Source organism: Vanessa cardui, chromosome 7 (genome assembly GCF_905220365.1).
Source record: "Vanessa cardui chromosome 7, ilVanCard2.1, whole genome shotgun sequence".
NCBI lineage: Eukaryota > Metazoa > Arthropoda > Insecta > Lepidoptera > Nymphalidae > Vanessa > Vanessa cardui.
In genome coordinates this window covers 11,767,463-11,787,602 of record NC_061129.1, presented here as the reverse complement: position 1 = coordinate 11,787,602, position 20,140 = coordinate 11,767,463, and the positions used below count along the sequence as shown (strand labels likewise).

General features: G+C 32.9%; 2 protein-coding genes across 2 annotated transcripts in view; one reads left to right on the top strand and one right to left on the bottom strand.

Moving 5' to 3' along the window:
- Positions 1 to 13,590: 13,590 nt before the first annotated feature.
- LOC124530815 lies at positions 13,591 to 15,888 on the top strand. The gene is made up of 3 exons (XM_047105128.1): positions 13,591 to 13,759; positions 13,933 to 15,238; positions 15,308 to 15,888. The coding sequence occupies exons 1-3, from the start codon at positions 13,615 to 13,617 to the stop codon at positions 15,606 to 15,608; spliced, it is 1,752 nt and encodes a 583-aa protein (XP_046961084.1). The 5' UTR covers positions 13,591 to 13,614; the 3' UTR covers positions 15,609 to 15,888.
- Positions 15,889 to 17,927: 2,039 nt separating this feature from the next.
- Positions 17,928 to 20,140, bottom strand: part of LOC124530816 (WD repeat and FYVE domain-containing protein 2) — a 6,347-nt gene continuing 4,134 nt past the window's right edge. Inside the window, exons 7-9 of the mRNA XM_047105130.1 lie at positions 19,764 to 19,905; positions 19,389 to 19,497; positions 17,928 to 19,305 (exon numbers count right to left, since the gene is read on the bottom strand). Coding sequence (XP_046961086.1) covers positions 19,246 to 19,305; positions 19,389 to 19,497; positions 19,764 to 19,905 — 311 coding nt within the window. The 3' untranslated portion in view covers positions 17,928 to 19,245. The remainder of the gene's footprint in view (positions 19,306 to 19,388; positions 19,498 to 19,763; positions 19,906 to 20,140) is intronic.

Here is a 20,140-nt window from a genome sequence, read left to right as displayed (position 1 = left end):
TGTGTCAATCCTCGAATGAGTGAGCAAACTCATTCGCAATCAGTGTTCATTTATATGCAGTGACAGACAGACGTCATCCTTCATAATTAATGCGCTAATTATAATCCAAAAAAAAAGGCAAAATGCCGTCATGTGCCTTTCGAAAGTGCAATCACAACTCTAGAAATACTAATAAAGCCCAGGGTGTAACATTTCACTCGTAAGTAATTATATTTATTTTAATATTTAATTTATTTTATTCCGATGTCAGAAAATACGACGAATTGAAAGAAATGTGCGATAGAGAAAGTAGTATTGCATAATGTATGTAATTAACAGAGATGAAACTATTGTCTCAGTACCACTCTATTAACTAATATTACTAGATACACGGAAGTACTACGGAAGCGGTTTGGAAAGGGATCATCTATAAATGGACATTAACAGCGACAATCCTGTGGTAGCGTTGGCATATTATGTTTTATAAATAAATATTATATTAAATTATGTTTTATAAATAAATATTATATTAAATTATTTTTTTTAAATTGCACCGTACCGTACCGTACCGTAACAATGAGTCAGTGGTTCAGTCAAGAGTAACTCATTTGGTGCTAGAATAAAATTTACATAATTGAAAATACCTTTCTTAAATTACGTTTTTATTATTTAGATTTCCGCAAGACATACGTTGGAAAGAAAAGTGGATAAAGGTAATACAGCGAGACCAGGGAGATGAGGCGTGGTTACCTACGAAATTTAGTCGAGTTTGTTCCGCGCATTTCAAGGAAGATGAAATTTTTTTAACACCACTGGGACGACGAAAAATTAAAATTCATGCTATACCAGCTTTTCATCGTACTTTGCAAGATTTGAACACTGACCTAAATGAAGAAACTACCCCTAGTTCACCCCTTCGTGAAGTATACGTGTCAGACACAGACTCTATTTTTGACTCACCAAGAAAAATTAATCTTAAACAGAAATTGAAAATTGAAAAAAGCAAAAGAGAAAAATGCAGAAAAGAAATTATTAAGCTGAAGAAGCAAAACAAGTATTTAAAATCCAAAAATACTTCTCTACGAGAGTTAGTAAAGTCTTTAAAAAACAACAAATATCTTAACAAAGTAAATTTTAATGAATTGACACAGAAGGCTGATGAAGCAAATAATGATTTCTTACTTTCAATTGCAAAAAAAAGGAGAATAATTCCGCCGTCTGTGAAAAAATTCTGCGCGACCTTACATTATTATTCACCGGCTGCCTATAAGTACCTTAGATCTAAATGTAAAAACACCTTACCGCATCCCCGAACTATAGGCAAATGGTATGAGAAAGATAAATTCACCCCAGGATTCACCCAACAGGCTTTTGAAAAACTCCGTAAGAAATCTGCACAGCATCAGGTTATCGCAACTTTAGTAGTCGATGAAATGGCAATACGCCAAAGGACAACCTGGAATGGTTGTAAAACTTTGGGACTTGTAAATGAAGGCTTAGGCCCAAAAGATGAAGTAGCAACCCAAGTTTACGTTTTCATGCTAGTATCGAATACTGAAAACTGGAAAATCCCATTAGGTTTCTTTTTCATTAACGGCCTACGAGCTGAACAACGTGCCAGCCTAATACAAATGTGTATAAAAAAGTGTTATGACGTTGGTGTCGATATCGTTGCTCTTACTTTTGATGGTTGTTCAGCAAATGTAGCGGCTGCTGAAATTCTAGGTTGCAATTTTCATGACATTGATAATTTAATAACCACATTTCCTCATCCGGCGGTCAAAAACAAAAAAGTGGCTATTATATTTGATGCATGTCATATGCTCAAACTAGTGAGGAATACGTTTGAGTCAAAAAAGGTTTTATTTAGTAACGGTGAACGCGTTGCATGGCTGTACCTAGTTAAATTGCAAAAACTTCAAGAGAAAGAGGGTTTCAAGTTTGCAAACAAATTGACCGTACGTCATATATTTTTTAGAAATCAAGTTATGAAAGTCAACCTAGCAACCCAATTATTGAGTCGAAGTGTAGCAAAGGCGCTGATCTTATGCTCAGACATGCTCACTGGAAGTTCTTTCAAAGATGTTGAAGGTACTGTAAAATTTATAGAAATGTTTAACAATTTATTTGACATCTTTAATTCTACCACCTATAAACAAGGACTTAAACGACCAATTAGTGAAGAAAACGAAACTGATATATTTAACTTTCTGAATGAAGCAGAAGTTTACATAAAGTCGCTTAACATTTACAATAAAGTAAAAAGAACTAGAGGAAATAGAATAAAATTAAGTATCAATAAAACTCCTGTCACGAGAGCAAAATGCAAAATGGGATTTCTTGGTTTTTTGATAGACATTCAAAGTTTGAAATATTTATACGCGGAATTGATTAAAAAAAATAAAGTAATGAATTACTTGTCTACATACAGGTTAAGTCAAGACCATATAGAACTCTTTTTCGGACTTATAAGGCAACACGGTGGGCACAATAACAACCCTACTACCGAGCAATTTCGTGGGATATATAAAAAAGTACTTTGCCACCTAGAACTACGGAGCAGTTTTACGGGAAATTGCTCGCCTATAGACAATTTTTCAATATTGAGTAGTTCATCAGCTCTTGAAAGAATTAATGCGACCACATCAGGGTTCCGCGACACTGATGCTGGCTCCACGATAAATGATTTGCAATCAGCTGAGGACGAACAATGTCAAATTAACAGTGATATTCTATCAATTTTATTAGACAAAGAAATAGGTATGAGTGAGATCTCACAGCAAATTGTCGGATATATATCAGGGTGGGTCGTTAGAAAAATGATAAAAAAAATTCAATGCCAAAAATGTTGCAGCGCTTTAATGAGTAATCAAAAACAAAGTTTTCATAGGTTGATAACTTTAAGAAATCTAGGTGGTTTATTTTTTTCTTCGCGCGATGTTTTTGATATTTGTATGAAAACAGAAGCATTCCTAAAATTTTATAAAAAACTACAAGGCAATAATTATTTTCATAATGAACACGATTATAAAGCTTGGCAATCAAAAGTACTGAGTTTATTCATCAAATCCAATGTTTTCAATAATCTAAACTATCATTCCCTAGAACAACCAGCAACTTGGAACCATAAGATACAATTAATAAAATTCGTAATTAAATGCTACACTGATGTACGGCTTCATCATATTCATAAAAATGTTAAGAGAACAAACAGGCAAAAGTATAATAAATTGATTTTATTTCGTGGAGAATAAATAATATGTAATAACGTGTATGTAATAACAAAAAAATTTTTATAATACAATTATATTTTTTTTTTGTTAAAATTAAAATTGTTTATTAATAACGTGTATTATTTTTTGCAATTATTACAAATAATTAAAACAACCTAATTTCTTCCATTTTACAATTTGATGAATTTGTTGACCGTACTTCGCATGCATCTGTGTGAGCGCGTAAGCGACTTGTCAACACACGCATTGTAAAAAATATTCCACAGTTTTTGAAGGTGAGGGCGCATCTAACGATTTAAATCTTTGGGTTATACGTCAATGCGAACATCATCTTATAACTTTTTTTACATAATTTATTTTTAATTACAATTTAATGGGTTTGTTGCCATATTTGCCATATAGGTGTCTCATTAATTTTTATATACAGAATACCACTAAATAAATCGTAATTCATTATTTTTTACTTTGTAGCGTCAGCAAAAAAACACTACAGTTCTCAAATGTTTTGTGCGGATTAACCGCTCTCAACCGCATGCGGATGTGAACTTTCTTGCATGTGCTCATTATCTAACAATGTGATATCAATGGCAATGAACCGACAGTCGCTGCGGTAGAAATACCAAGTTGATGAGCCTTTGCTCAGCGCGCACATCTTCGACGCCTTCTAATAGCTAGCCCTTTGGCGCTGCTATTGCATCATTCAGCGCTTTAATCGTTAAAAAAATTACTAAAGGTTTCGGAGGAGGTTTTATATATCTATAACTAATATCCTTATATATATTAATATGTAGTAAATAAATTCCTTCGGTTATAACGATTTCGATATAAAAATGTACGTGTATTTGGGTCCCTGGCCTTAGTGACTTTGCGATCGGAAATTATAAAATTTTCATTTCACTCTGAAGAAGTCGGGGCGGGCTAGTAAATAAATAAAAAAATGCGTTTCGTAGTTTCCGTTGCTTTAAATTTAACCTGCTGACGTGGCAGGTGTGAATTTAATGTTCTTTTATTAAATATTAGGTACATAGCAATTTGCTAATAAGCATGTTTCTGAAAATTTGTCATTTTTTCCTATATTACAAATCTTAAATGACAATCAAGGAAAACTTTACCGCACTAATATATCGTACGTCTGTGCTCTTTAAATGGTCATATGTATACAAATATTCTAAAGCAAGGGTGTTGTTTGTTTACAATTTTTTATTTAGAATTTAATATTTTTTTGTGTTATTGTTTGTTTTATGGGATGCATAAATTATAAATTTGTTTGCTTGCTAAAAGTCATAATACGCTGCAGCGCTGTAAATGTGAAATGTTAGTTCCGGCAGGCCTCGCATAGTATCTAAAGCTGAGTCTTCACAAAAAAAATCGCTTACATTTGTGTTATCAACACGCGATAGAGCAAACACTGTCTATTACTATGTACAGTAATCAAAAAACATTGTTACAATGTTGTATAATTGTTGGTGACATTCTAAATAATCATACGTAGGTCCGCATATAGAAAATATCAGCTGCAGAAACAGTGTATAAACCCCATAACATTTCATACAGTAGACGCCTCTACCATCTCGCACTACTGTATTAATTTGTACACAGCTTGTTTGGATGCGACGCTATTAATACTTCGACTTTTATGGAAGGCTAGGTCACGTACAAAAACGAATAAGATCCTGTTTTATATTTAGAGGATCGACTCCTTTATACCAGTTTTGATGATGACAAAATAACAGTGAAGGGTAATAAAGCGCTTGTATATAAATTATATTCATACATCTTTAGTCAACTGACTTATCAAACTAAAATTTTGTATTGCCATATTAATAAATACACTCGAATGCCGTAAAAAGTATTTATTTTCTATTAATATAATTAAATGTAATTATCATAGATATTGTTATGAAAATTAAACAATTAAATCTGAAATTCTTTTTGATAATATGCATTAAAGAAATATTGAATAATTTTAATTCATTTGTACAATTGTTTATTAATATTGATTCTATAAGAGCGTATAAAATACCTACAAATAGAAATATTTTGATATCGTTGATTGACTATTAATATAACGAATTTATGCATAATTTTTATTATTATCAAACGCGACAGCTAATCAACGTAATCAAGTCGACAATTTGGAATAAATAAACTAGACAGCACGTCGCTTCTCCTAAATCCGCGTTGAAACGATGAAAGGTCACTCCATCGGATATCGAACTTCACATTTTTGTTATGTAATTAAATATTGATTTTGTATATCCTTGTTAATTTAAATAGTTTTACATTACGATATCTGAAATCTATGAAAGCATTTTGTTCGTGAAATCGATGAGTATTTTTCATTTGCTACGTAGGTATGAAATGTTTAGTTAAATTTATCTCTATAATAAAATATACAAGAAAATTAATTAGCTTTCTGTGAATTGAAATGTATTATAATTATTATTTCCTACGTTTGAATAAAACTAATAGGATATAAACCACAAAATCAAATTCTCAACGAAATACCATTGCTGCCCGGTGTCGTTCGAACGTGTTTAAACAACTCGCAGTTATAACTTTAATTAAATAAAATTTCATTTTAATTATTAGTTACGATACAATTTCATTACTTATCGTTTTTGTATACTTTTTATTTAGGAATTCAATTTACATGGTGTTAATTGCCCCTACATAGACCGTAACGAGAGTAACCTTTACCGTCATCAAGAAATATACTAACATTTTTGAAAATATCACTCACTTGAAAAAACTCTTAAGGTTTTTTTTTAATCAATCGTTAAATGAAACGATTTTTACCGGGTCCAATATAAACCATACAAGGATTTAAATACAAAACATCATCAAAATCGATACGCTCGTCTATAAGTCAGTCAGTGTTAGACACGTACATTTATATACATATACATACATATACCATTTATCAAATCATTTGTCATGATATTATATTACTTATCAATCAATGACTTTACTAGAGGTAAATAAAATAAACGTCTAATGTTTTTCGTACAAATGGCCCCATGTTGGTTTGTGATATGTGAATTTTAAACGTCAACCCGGATCAGAGCTGTAACAGCAGATGCTTCGGAGCGCGGAACCGCGCAGCATCAATATTTATGAGTTAGGAATGCGCATAAAAACAAAGCATCCGCGATATTTTGACTAACGTACCGTATTACAGATTAAACTCGCTTAAACCTTAAAGCATGGTTCAAGTTATTTTAACTGTTTCAAATAGTTTATGTTTTTTAATAATATATTATAATCAAATTTTTATTGGTATTTTGTAAGTTGTATATATTTATTATTATCAATTGATAATGTTATTTATAAGCCGCAGATAATACTATCAAAAATAATTTGTTTAACAATAACTTATATTAGCGTACATCGTTTTAGCAAAATTTTAACCGGTAACGTAGTGTTGGGACTTATTCTACTAATTTTTAAACGTTTAATAATAGAAATATTTCAATCAAATTTTATAACGAATAAAAAAGTTTGGTTTAAAAGCCAATGATTACGTTTCGATTCGATTACTATTTAATGTAAAATTGTTAATGGAATTGGTGTCTATTTTATGCAATGGAAAACCTTCGAAATGGTTTAATGAAAATATTTATTCTTCTGTCTTCTTGTTAATATTCTTCTTAATCGTCATGACCTGTCTGTAAGATAAGTTCACATAACACGACGTTATTACAAGAATCTAATTTATTCTATTTTTCAATGTAGCACTTTGTTTACGACGTAAATCAATTTAATGTTGGATACGGCCACGTGTTAACGTAACAGTTTTCTTAAACTTTTTTCCTTAACGGCCAGTATTATTTAAATAAACATTCTAAAAATTACATACTTATATTGTGTAAGCCTATAACTCAAAAATGAACCAATTTCAATGAGCCAATATATTTGATGACTAAATTTGGTTCTACGACACCAGTACAGGTAACTTACATGCCTTTAATAAGTTATAAAGATCTGATACTCAAACTGCAAAACAGATTTTCCTTAATCATAGCATAGAGATCGTATTACATCGAGTCCTCTATGATTTATAAAAAAAAAACAAAGTCGGTTCATACATTGAGAAGCTACAATAGAATAGACATATACAAGTTAAACTTATAATATATCTCTTGTTGGGGCGTTTATATAAATAATAATAAATATTGGATTGTATGCAATAATATTGCAGTAAACAGATATGTTATTAACGCGCAAAAATTGAAGACTAGAAAACGTCCTAATTGGGACGTTTGCCTTTAGTTGTTTTACGTAGTAATACGTTATAATATATCATAATTACGTAGTAATACGTTTTGCGTAATTAAAACATCTAGTTATCCCTTTTACTTATTGTTTTTATCAAGCTATCCTTTTTACTTTTAACGAAATCGTACCCGGGACCTTGGAGTGGCGTACCCATGAAAAACGGAGGTCGTCACATGCATTTACATTTTAAGAAAAACTTTTAAATTTCTTGTCTTACTGATAAGTGTTTCATTCAATTCTTTATTTCTATTTCGATTTAGTTAAGGCAAGTGTAGATGCTTCACGGATTCGCGTCTCCGAATCGAGGTGACCAACTGACCAACAATGTGCGTGTCAATCGCGAGTCCATCATTTGTAATTACAATCCGTCGCGTGCTAAATTAAAAGCTTCAGGATAACATTCACTATATTAGAAAGAGACAAATAGCAATTATTCATTCATACGACGCGATGACAGTCACCTTTTTTGGTTCTTGATTGTCCCAAAATTTTACTTAATCTGTTTGTTGTCTAACGCATGTTGGTGTCACAGGCGCTCATTCTTAAATGTAACAAAAAAATTAAAATCAATTTTAAATTAATTTCCGTTTAATATTATTTTTTTACATTAATTATTTGTTACTGTGTATATATATTACCATTTATTATATAGGTACGGTTTATAAAAAATATTGCTGTGTGTGCCTTTAGCTCATAATTAAAAAAAAAACGTTGAAACTACTTTCCAATGACACCCCCTATGTAAGTACGCTGTAATGCAATAAAGCTTATCCAGTACAGCGAAAGTTTCCGTGTTTATAATTTGCATACTGGCTTTAGATTACACTTACTAGAGAGATTTTTTATAAAATAATATTTTTAGACATAATTTAAACGCTTAGATGTAACACAGAACAACAGTTAGGTACGACGTTGTTCATTACAATTAGTAATCAATTCCATGGAGAGTTACACCATGGAATCCATTTTATGGCATCTCGATAAGATCTTTTATGCTTTAAATTTTATTTTTATCCAATGCTATGGTAAGCATAAAAGATATATTTATACATAATTGACAATTTGTATATATTGGTCTGTATTTAATTATAAACATAAATACATTTACTTATGGTATATTACAATACAATAAATATTTTTACATATTTCTAATACAAATTTGAATAGAATATTCACTATAAATGGCTAAGATGCTATACCAAAAGGGTAGATAACAATGTATTTTTTTTTTCGGTATAAGTCTTATTCCTTATTTATATTAATATCAATTTATTAAAATATTTGCTTAGTTTCGGTGTTTTTTTTTTCGATAAACTATTTCGTCACAAAAAACACGAAGAAGATCGATTAGTGCGGTTGAGGTTTCCGAATAAATTAACTTAAAAAAAGAAGTATAAAAGTAGGTATAAATGCTCCCTTAAAATAAATTGAAAAGCAATAAAGTTTAGTTTATTTTAATATCTAAATTGAATAAAGACATCTATATTGACATATACATGACGAAAAAATGATATATATGCATATTTTTTAGCTTCAGTTATACAAAGTATTTGAGGATTGAAATAAACTAACAATAAAAGTAAGCTGTACCTAATCGAAATTGTATTATTTGTGTCGTCCGTTTTATTTTTCAGTTTTATATTACTGTCGCGTTGAAACAACAATTTCCAATCCTATTATCAATAATAATATTTTTATAAAGCAAGATAAAAGTTATGTTACAATACTAGATTGCCTAAAGAGGTTTTCATCTTTCGGAAACCGTTTATGTCTATAATATGCTAGTTTTCTAATGTGTTCTAATGCTTGGATACCACTGGCGAGATGACTGTAACCATATTTATGGCGGTTTGACTGAAGCGATCTATATGACATTTTAAACATCTCGACTTTTTGAGCGCGTATATTGTTGACAACAATAAGGAAACTTTGTTTGTACCGATATTATTGACTTTTTGGTTGCGTCTAATTACTTGAATACCCTGAGTGTCTCTAATTATTTGATGCTGACTGTACAATAATTAAAAAAAGTAACGCGTAGATACTCATTGCTAGCAAAATTTTCCAATATGTACAATTATAGTACGACCGGACGTCGTCATGTAGACGCAAAAACGATCATAAACCTGATTTCATTTATTTTTACATGAAGGTATAATTTAATGTGACAATGAATACAGAACAATATAAAAAGTAAAATTAAAAAGAAATCGTTAATGTACATAAGTAAAATGTACAAAAAATAAGGCCTCATTAAGACTCTGTATACAGGCATTATTGAACTTGTCTAATTGATTAATGCGACCCTGTTATGTGTTCAGTACACATAACAGAACAGTTAAAAAAAAACTGGCTGAAACATATCTGATCTGATGGAATGTTAATTAGAACGGTACATGACATTTGTCACAGTAATAGTTGACAGTGCAAAAACTTAATCATATTGTACGATGATTGAGGTGCACGTGTTACGTGAGTTTAACGACCTTGTGCCGACGCTGATAGTTGATCCGGTCCGCACATAAGCTGCATATATGCAATTCAATTAGAGACGTATGCTCATAAATAACTTGGTTATATTTACAAGTTCGCCGAGGCCGTAATGAAATTATTAAGATTTCAATCGCTATTCGGATCAGATAACTGAACGACGTGATTGAAATTTACTACCGGATATAGATATCCTTCAAATAATGTTAATTTATTTTAGTTTTTTATTTTCATTAATTTTCATATTTTCATTTATTATAGTCACTATTCAGACTAATGACATTTTGGTCTGATACTTTTTCAATGGTATTAGTACCTGACATTGTTTTGTACTTGCAAATTAAACCAAGTATTTACGAGAAAATGTAAATAAAAATTATTTTATTTCAGTGCCAGAGAAAACATGACAAATATCATCATATATTTTATTAAATCGAATCAAAATATTCTATATCATTTAACAAAATTTATTAAGTGAAACTACCACAGGTTCGGAATGCAAATTCTGTCGAGAAGAACCGGCAATAAATTCAGTAGCTACTCATTTTCAACATTTAAAAATACAAAGTCATGCTAGTTAAATACCATTATATATGTATATTATATATCCTGCCTGGAAATAAACAACTATTAGCTTTGAATATCATAACAAACTCAAATTAAAAACAATACATATTATTATTGTTATTATATTATCTCTTAAATGAAATAAGGTTTTATCTATCAAAGGTTTTTCGTGGTGACAATTAATTTTGTTCTTTATCGATATTTTTTGTAACTCGATACAAATAATTTTGTATCTAAGCGCCGACGTAGTTTACCTAAACTTTTGTGAATTTCCCAACATCGGGATTTCCCGTGTATTTATTTTCGTTGGAAATAAACTTGATTAGTGATCGATTATATAATATCAGATCTATCATACTTAAATCAACAAATATAATTGAAACCAAACACATTTAATACCTACATGGAAATAACTAAAAACATATTTAAATGCTTTTGTAATTACAATTGTTACAAAGTTGCTTTTAACTACGGTATGTTATATATGCTTCTATTTGTATTTATTCGTAATCGTCTGAGACCCCATTATTACATATGTTATGAATTAAAGATAAATAGTATATAAATAACATATTTTCTTAAATAACATAAATAAAAAAATCTTTATATTACGTAGATATTTTATATTTATAACAATTCGAACAAAATATGCGACTGTAATTATGATTATTGAACCGCCATAATGGCTATTTTTTTTTATTTTTGTTTATTTTTTACTAACAGATGTTAAAAATGTGGTAAAGAGAGGTTAATTATATAACAAACCGTAAATATAATACGAAATCAAGATAGTTTGCATTTGTATAGGCAATTTAATTCAAATAATTTATTGACATTTAAAAATAAATTAAAAAAAATATTTAACACGATCTAATATTGGAAAATTTGTGAAAAAATTATTGCTTTTTCATGAATTTTCAACTCAACGTCAACTCCTTGAAACTTTTTCATTTCACGACATTACAATTATCTGAATTATGTAACGCATATTTTAAAATGAATTTGAAGTTTTTAAGCAAGGTTGCAGCTGACATGCATAATAACATTATCTGTGTTTTCTAATATCACTAGTATATTATAGTAAATTTGTCTATTTGTTTTGTGAGAAGTAATGTTATAGTATTAAACCTAGTATATATTTCTAAACTTATTATAAATGCCAAATTAACTCAGTCTGTCCTTTTGGTATGTCTTTACGACTGAGCTATATAACTGATTTGATCTGATGAATGGGCCCCTCAATGGAAGCTCCATGGTGGTAAAGTTGGGGATGCAAAGTAGTATGCATTTTTTTCAATATTGAAGAAAAAAAATTATGAAGAGGTGAGAGGCCTATTAAATAAATTTTATACCATAATGAGGAATGAAATATAGTAGGATTTTGTAGTATAAACACTAGAGCCAAAGCCAGTTCTTTATGATTTAGTCCTCAAATAGCTTTAAACTATGATCCGCTAAATTAAATAATATATATTGTTAAAGAAACGAAACTTTCCTAAATTTTTAAATTATTCATTTTATCAAAGTCAAATAAAAAAATATCAGTATTGGAAAAGAAAGACCACAGTCCAACTCGCTTGCCCAATGGTGGTTGGAGAGAGGACTATTGCAGAAAATCAGAAGTGCATGTTTTTGGATCCATTTTTACATTGCGTTTGCTGTATGCAGACTATAGATCTCACTAATCAAATCTAAACAAATAATACAATTGTAGTGTCTGTTTGTAATATTAAAATGACTGCTATTTACTAAATGCTTAATGTATGCACACGGTCCATATACCAAAAAGTATATATTTTTTTATTGTTTCTCTGTCTGTCTGACTGTTTGTTCTGGCTAATCTCTGGAAAGGCTTGACCGATTTTGACGGGACTAACAGATAGCTTATATAAAAAGGGGTGACTTAGGCTACAACAATAACTTCTTTGTTAAACTATAGGTACCTATACTCTAATCTAATTGTAGACACAAAAATAACGTATTATCTGGCGCATTCGTTAGAAATTAATAGTAAATTAAAATTAAACTTTATGCGTAGGTGTGGCGTAGAGCTATGAATATACCTTCAAGTTTCTAATACATATAAACATTTGAAAAACAAAAAGTACGTAATTCATAACACTCATTGAATCGATCGAAATAACATGTATTTTAGTTATTGCCAAATCTTCAAGTAGAACGAAAACAATCATAAAACGTAGATATATAATATTTAAGAGAGCGATATTGTTTTTTTAGAATAGTTAAGAATTTATAGACATTTATTTGTGTGGTAGCCCAATTAACAATGAAGTAACATAATCTGTAGATTGTTATCAGAAATACCGAACGTCCGATTAGAATTGATTACGCCCGTTGACCGCCCCCCGCAGAGGATGCCTGTGGCGTTTCGCACTAAGATAGCATTCCTCACATTCTTACGAATCATCGAATTTTAAGCGCCTCTTCGATGGTTCGTGATTTCGATCTCGAAGGCTGTTGGAAATTGTTATCTAACTTAAACTTAAAATATAAATAACACCTTTCATAAATATAAAGTACTGACACTATTAATTACAAAGAAAATAGTTATTTTATAATAATTTATATTGCTTCTTTCCGTTCCGTTTATGATGTACTCATATAAAAGTATTACTCGTTTCATTATAAGATGTAGATGATGACGACTCATCGCTAATCATTTAGAATTTCTAAGAGAATCGGTCTTAATACCAAGTATTCATTTATTTACGTCACGTGATCTTTTTTTAAAAGTTTCCCACGGATGCGATCATAAAATGATAACCGAGTAATTGATCAAGTAAAAAAATAATGGTCAGTTAGAATCTGACTTTAATAAACAATTCTAAACATTGCGAGCGACGTTTGAAACTAATAAATATATCACAATGAGAAATTGGAATTTCCCGATCATTTTACCTAATTGGGAGGCAAAGGTCACGCTGTAGTTCTACGACCACGTAAGTTTTCACTCGAACGGTGCTACAAAACAAGGCGTGTCTAGATTCCTAACTCGAAGGCTGCATCCGGGCCACCGCAGGGATCAAGTTACGGCAGGGGCGTGCGAATGTCAAGGAACCCTATCCGCTCTGCGTCACGCTCGCGGGCGCGCTCAGTCGCAGCCGATATGTCTGCGCGCGCGCTCGCCCGCACTCAAAGCCTTGCGTTCGCGGCTAACTTGCTCGCCGCCGCAGCCGCCGCGATACTCTCAAGTAAGTTTTGTTCTTCTAATTGACAATTTACATTTTTCTACTAATTTAAGAGATAATTACACATAAAATAATACCTTTATACATTTTTTTTAAAAAAAAATGTCAATTCCAACATTGTTAGTCACTTATACACTGTAATGTATGTGTTTTTTAATATGTACGATATTTTTCAGATGGAAACGATATCGCTTGCACTAAAGACGGACTCTTCGTGGACTATGACACCGACTGCCGTGAATATTTTCGTTGTGCGGCAGGCACGGTGCGGGGACGCTACGTCTGCGCTCCGGGGCGCATATTTAGTGAGGCGGCTGGAGCGTGTGTTCCGCGTCGCAGCCAGCAATGCACACGCCTCGTGTGCACTTCGGAAGACACGCTCGCCTACGCTACGCCGGGAACAGCATGTCGCCACTATTACCGATGTGTTAATGGCACGGCCATCGATCACGCTTGCCCGTCCGGTTCGTGGTTTGATCTAGTGACACAAGCCTGCTCTCGCGGGGCCGGTACCTGCTACGAGCCCCTGTGCGCAGGGCTCCCAGATGGAAACTACCCGGACTCGTCGCACGAATGCCGCCGGACGTTGCATTGCCGCGGTGCAGAATTACGCGCTGCAGTGTCTTGTGCTGGTGCATGCGTCAGCACATGTCCGCCTCCACGCGCCGCTGCTGTACCGCTACCAGCTGGCGATGCCGATTTTTGCTCAGACGAAGCTTGTTCTTCATTGTGTCAAAAAGCAATGGATGGCGCATACGCGGATCGATCGACTGGATGTCGAGAGTATTTCGTGTGCGAATCTCACCGTGTCATCCGTCGAGGCGTATGTGAAGCCGGCTTGTTATTCTCGGGAAGCGGTTGCGAGCCAGCGTCGGAAACTCACTGCCCCCCACCGGGGCGCAGTCCCTGCTTCAACCGACAAGACGGTATATATAGAGATTGGAGAGATTGTTCCTCTTGGTACGAATGCAATCGTGAAAGAGTCACCTTTCGAGGTTCATGCGAATCCGGTTTCGTATTCGACGGCGTCGGATGTGTTCCCAAAAAAGCATTTTACTGTGAAAACCCCAAACGATCGAGAGCTTGCGAGGGCATGCCCAGTGGAACCTATCAGGACCTAGATTCCAATTGTACGCGATATTTTCACTGTGAGGGTCCCATGCAAACGGTTTTGGCGTGTCCACCCGGACACGTGTATGACGGAGCAAGGTGTTCTCTAGAGTCCCAGTACTTATGCCCGAGTCTAGAACGTGATTCGTGTTACGGGCGGGCAGATGGTCGCTATCGAGCTGTCGATGCGGGATGCCGAGGATTTTACACGTGTACCAACGGCGAGAAAGCGGTCTACGCGTGCCCCGGGGGACGAATTTTCGACGGTGAATCGTGTGTTCCGAAACATCCGTCTGTCTGTCCGAGCGAAGATTACTCGTGTTCTAGCCTCGCAGACGGTTATCACGCGGAGCTGGAGTCTAATTGTCATAGGTACTTTAAACCACATTGTTATTTAATGTTTTTTGCTAAGATAAAAACTAAAGTTTAATATTTTTACAGGTACTTTTACTGCGAGGGTGGTGACAGACTTGCGACGTTATCGTGCCTCGGTGGGAAGATATTCGATGGACGTTCCTGCGTCGAGCCAGCGCATCACACGTGTGGCGCTCCGCGGAAAAGCGCTGTAGAAAACGGTGGCAAATATTGTGAACGTGATGGTTTCTATGTGCAACAGGGAACAGAATGTAAAAAATACTATTTCTGTGTGTCCGGTCTGAGAACTTATTTAACATGTCCGATGGGGCACGTGTTTAGTGGTCAAGTGTGTGTGCCCAAAGAACAGTACACCTGTCCCGGCTGAATGTTAGCTAATGGTGAGCTGACACGAGGCTGAAGCCGGCGACGACGGCAGGAATTAAGAGAGGAGACTCTGGAGAGACAACGACGTACCTGAATAAAGGCTGACCAGTGACCGAGTCATTGACACCCGTTCTATTTAATATTTATTTTAGTTTAGTGGCGAACTGTTCACTGCCCTTCATAGAAACGCATGCACTGCATAGACTACCTCACCCTCAGAGACGTTGAAATAATACACTTTATTTATTCATCATTTTATTGGCATAAAAACTTTAAGCGATCTATGTATGTAGATATATTATATACCTAATAATTACACGGTGACTTTTATCTTACAGTGTTACTTTACAAACACAAATAAGCTCAGTGAATAAAAAAATATTTATCTTTTAATAACATAAATGTAATTTATTTTTAAATATATCTTTTATCCAAACCTTATATAACAAAAAACGTAATATGTAGCGTACCTACGGATATAGTACAATGCTAATATAAATATAAGTATAGCACAGTAATGTAATTTCAGTATAAACGACCAAACTACGAGTAAAACTAGTCCAACTAATATTGTTTCATCATGAATCACTTTAGACATTGAAGAATACGTTTGGCAACAAAGTACGAAGCGTTCGATGTCATACAATGACTGTATTACGACTCCAATAAACGCTATTATGATAAAACGTGTTTCCTTTGACAAAATAGATTATTAAACCCGAGTGCACACTGGATATTGCATAATACTCATAACTCTCTAATCACATTTTTTTTTTTCATAAAGACCATGACTCAAATATGACGGATGTGAAGTGTGAACCCAGCTTATCTTAAATAAAAACGGTCACACGGACAAGCTTCCGCGTGTGGTTCGAAAATATAAATCGATTAATAATATATATGTATTTTTTACAAATTTAATTAATCATTGGCTCCACACCGGAAATTATTTTCAATTACATATAAACGTAGTAAGTAAACGTTTCAAACATTACTATTATTAATTTAATAACATGTTACACACAAACTTGTGAATGCCGCGCATTGTTCCTTTTTTTTTATTAAAATATACAACACGTTTAGTTGATGTTGTATGCTGGTTATTTTTAATTTATAAAAGTCTGGTAACACTAAGGTCAACAATTTAAGGGAAAACTACAATTTTTTGAAAACAATAAAAGAAGTCAAATACATTAAGTGACTTTTTAAAAAAATGTAACAAGACCAAAAATATAATCGAGAATACTCACACAATTTTATTACGGAAACAAGATTTTTTTAAATGGTTTATAAATCCTGAATAAAAAAATTTATACTCATTCGAACTCATTCGAAACTGTTACCAAATCGGAACGCATTAAACATACATTTTGAAGACATAACTGTTTTCAACAAATGCTAGTTTGATACTTTCGGGAATTTTCTCGAAGAAATGCAGCATTCGAAATGTAACCACAGATTTTCTTTAAATCGTCGAGTTCGAATTTTAAATATTTAGAAAGATGAGATATTCTAACATTTAAATTAAGAACGAAATCTGTAGGTACATTTAAAATGCATTTTGGTACTTTGGTTATACATAATAATATACACACAAGGTGTAACTGAATTAAAAAAAAAAAAGTGAAACTCTAAAATCTATATGTACGACCCTAAAGAGCTGAAAAAAAAACAATGCTGCAAAGACCTCATTTTGAAGTGTTACATAACATATAATACTTTAAACCTTGGTTACACAAATTATATTAATTAAAAAAATATTAAAAATTTTAAAATTACAATAACATTGTCGCTAATTTTTTTCAATGAAATATTATAAATTTATAATCGCCCAAAAATAAGCATCAAGGCTTTCCGCAGCCGAGTTTATAAAATTTTATAAATATTATATTTTTTGCATTGTTTAATAATATATAAGAAAATAATCTATTACATACTTACATCAATAAATAATTCTAGTAAGAGACCACATTTTATTTGGTCTAAACACGTGTCCGAGACACAGATTAAACTGATTCAATGAACACATTTATAATTGTAACGTATTTTTTTTTCATTCAATTTTTTATCTGTGCCGATAATATTATTAATAATACAATGGCTAACAAAATGTCTTTTATTTAATATTTCTAATCCAATATTTTCTTATTTACAGGGTGTTTCTAACTTTAAAACATATAAATCATAATAAATTATCAAATAATCTTTCGAAGATTGACTAATTCTTAAAATTAACTCTTAAGAACACCCTGTTATTGTAACTTTTAACAACCACGACGAAATTTATTTTACGTACATTTGAAAAAAACGTCGAAGGCAATTGAAATTTTTATATTGTTTCATTTATTTACTGTATAACCTAATCTAATAAGTTACATACACGCCTAGTATCCAAGATCTCATTATAAATTATTATTCTGAAAGATTCAGTCTTACATTTAAATAGCTGGAGAAACTAAACTTTACTGAAAACGTTCGTTGGACCATTAACATTATATTCTACTAATGTAAATAGTAATAAATATATGAAAACATCAATTGTTCGTAGATTATACATTTTACAAGCGATATTCTTCGTTTACTATTTTTCTGAAATGTCATTCAACTACCCAAATCATTTTGGCATATAGCAGCCATGACACAAAAAAGTATATATATCGACAGATCTGAACATACAATATCGAAATTATTATTAAAATATTCTAATTATAAATGAGAACACTTTTTTTTTAATAACTAGAACAAAAGATTTGCTAAGGAGGTATTATTATATAGACTTATATGTTGGAATGACTATTTACTAGCGAGGTTTCGCTTGGATATAAATATAACCTTTTATTACTAACGAATAATGTAAGTTACCAGTGGTTTTTTTTTACAATAGTTATTACAGCAACCTACCTCTACATACAAACAAACATTTTTCACGTCTATAATATTAGTAGACGTATCGCTTAAGCGAAATAAACAAAATAAATTTCAAATTTAACAGTTGAGTTTCTAAAACGTTCTAGTTCCAAATTCGACTTTATTTTCGTACAATATATTCTTAAAACTCTTGATAAAGATTTATTGAATTTATTAGTACTTATTTACAATCACAATCGATATTTCTCAGCATAGATTGTTTTTGTGTTTTTTAAATAGCTCATTAAATAGACATCTGTTGAATTTAGTAAGGCCGACCATAGACAATTTAGAAATTAAAATAAACTCTATGGTGGGTTTATTATTAAAATTTAGTCGCGTTGGTAATCTGTACCAATAAGAGGATCTAGATAAATATGTGATAAAAATTTTTAGATAAAATGCAGGCAATTAAATCGCTATATTAAAAATCAATTTATATTCCTTCGATAGGATTCAGATCTGTCATAAATATATTTATGAAATTATACTAATTTCGAATTAATAAATTTATATATCAATAAGAATGTTTTTTACAATACATATTAATACAGATAAAACATCTTTTAACTTAGAAATAAATTAATAATCTGGATATATTTACTCCAATTTTCGATTCCGTATATTTCGAATCTACATGGTTTATCATTATATCGTTAGACACTTGCTACGACGTGGTGTAGTTGAACGAATCTCGAACTCGCTAGACGTCGCACGAAGTTCGTTTACGACTACTGGTCGCTGGTACCCGGTTTCGGCGCGGGCGCAAGCAACACACTGATATCCCATACCTTAACAAAATATTAAAGTTAATCAATACACAAGTTGCACAGGCTTATGCTGCCATTTAGAGGTAAGAAAAGCTAACGGTCACCTTGATGACGCGGTCCTTGCCCGCCGTGCACATGCGGCCCGTGGCCTCGTCCACGAACAGCGACGCCACGGCGTGCTTCATGTCGTGGAACGACGCCAGCGACTCGCGCCTGCAACGCGGACGCGCCGTTGACACGAGCGGTTACTATCACATCACTACTTGTGTCCAAGGTGCGTGTGTGTGTGTGTGTGTGTGTGTGTGTGTGTGTAAGTGTGTGTGTGTGTGTGTAAGTGTGTGTGTGTGTGTGTGTGTGTAAGTGTGTGTGTGTGTGTGTGAGTAAGTGCGTGTGTGTGCGTGTGTGAAAGTGGGTGAGTGTAAGTGCGTGTGTGTGTGTGTGTGTGTAAGTGTGGTGCGTGTGTGTGTGCGTGTACTCACGGCTCGTGGCGCAGCGTGTCGTAGCAGGCGGCGCAGACGCGCTGCGGGAACTCGAAGCCCATGACGGGCAGCGGCAGGCGGTGCGGGGAGCACGCGCCGCACACCGCCGCGCCGCACCAGCGGCAGTGGTGCTGCCGGAGACCTGCGCCAACGCACGTTCACAATACGCATCTCCAACCACTCAGTTATCAGCAATCATTAATATCATATGATTCTTATAAAAACTATAATACATTGGTTGTGCCGTTTACATAATATACTATCCCTATCGATAAATAAATAATCTAAAAAGCTATTAAGATTGTTAGTGCAAAGCTTCATATGACACTATATTTTAGAAAGTATTATGTGTAATTGTTTGTAAGCGCTACTGAGTC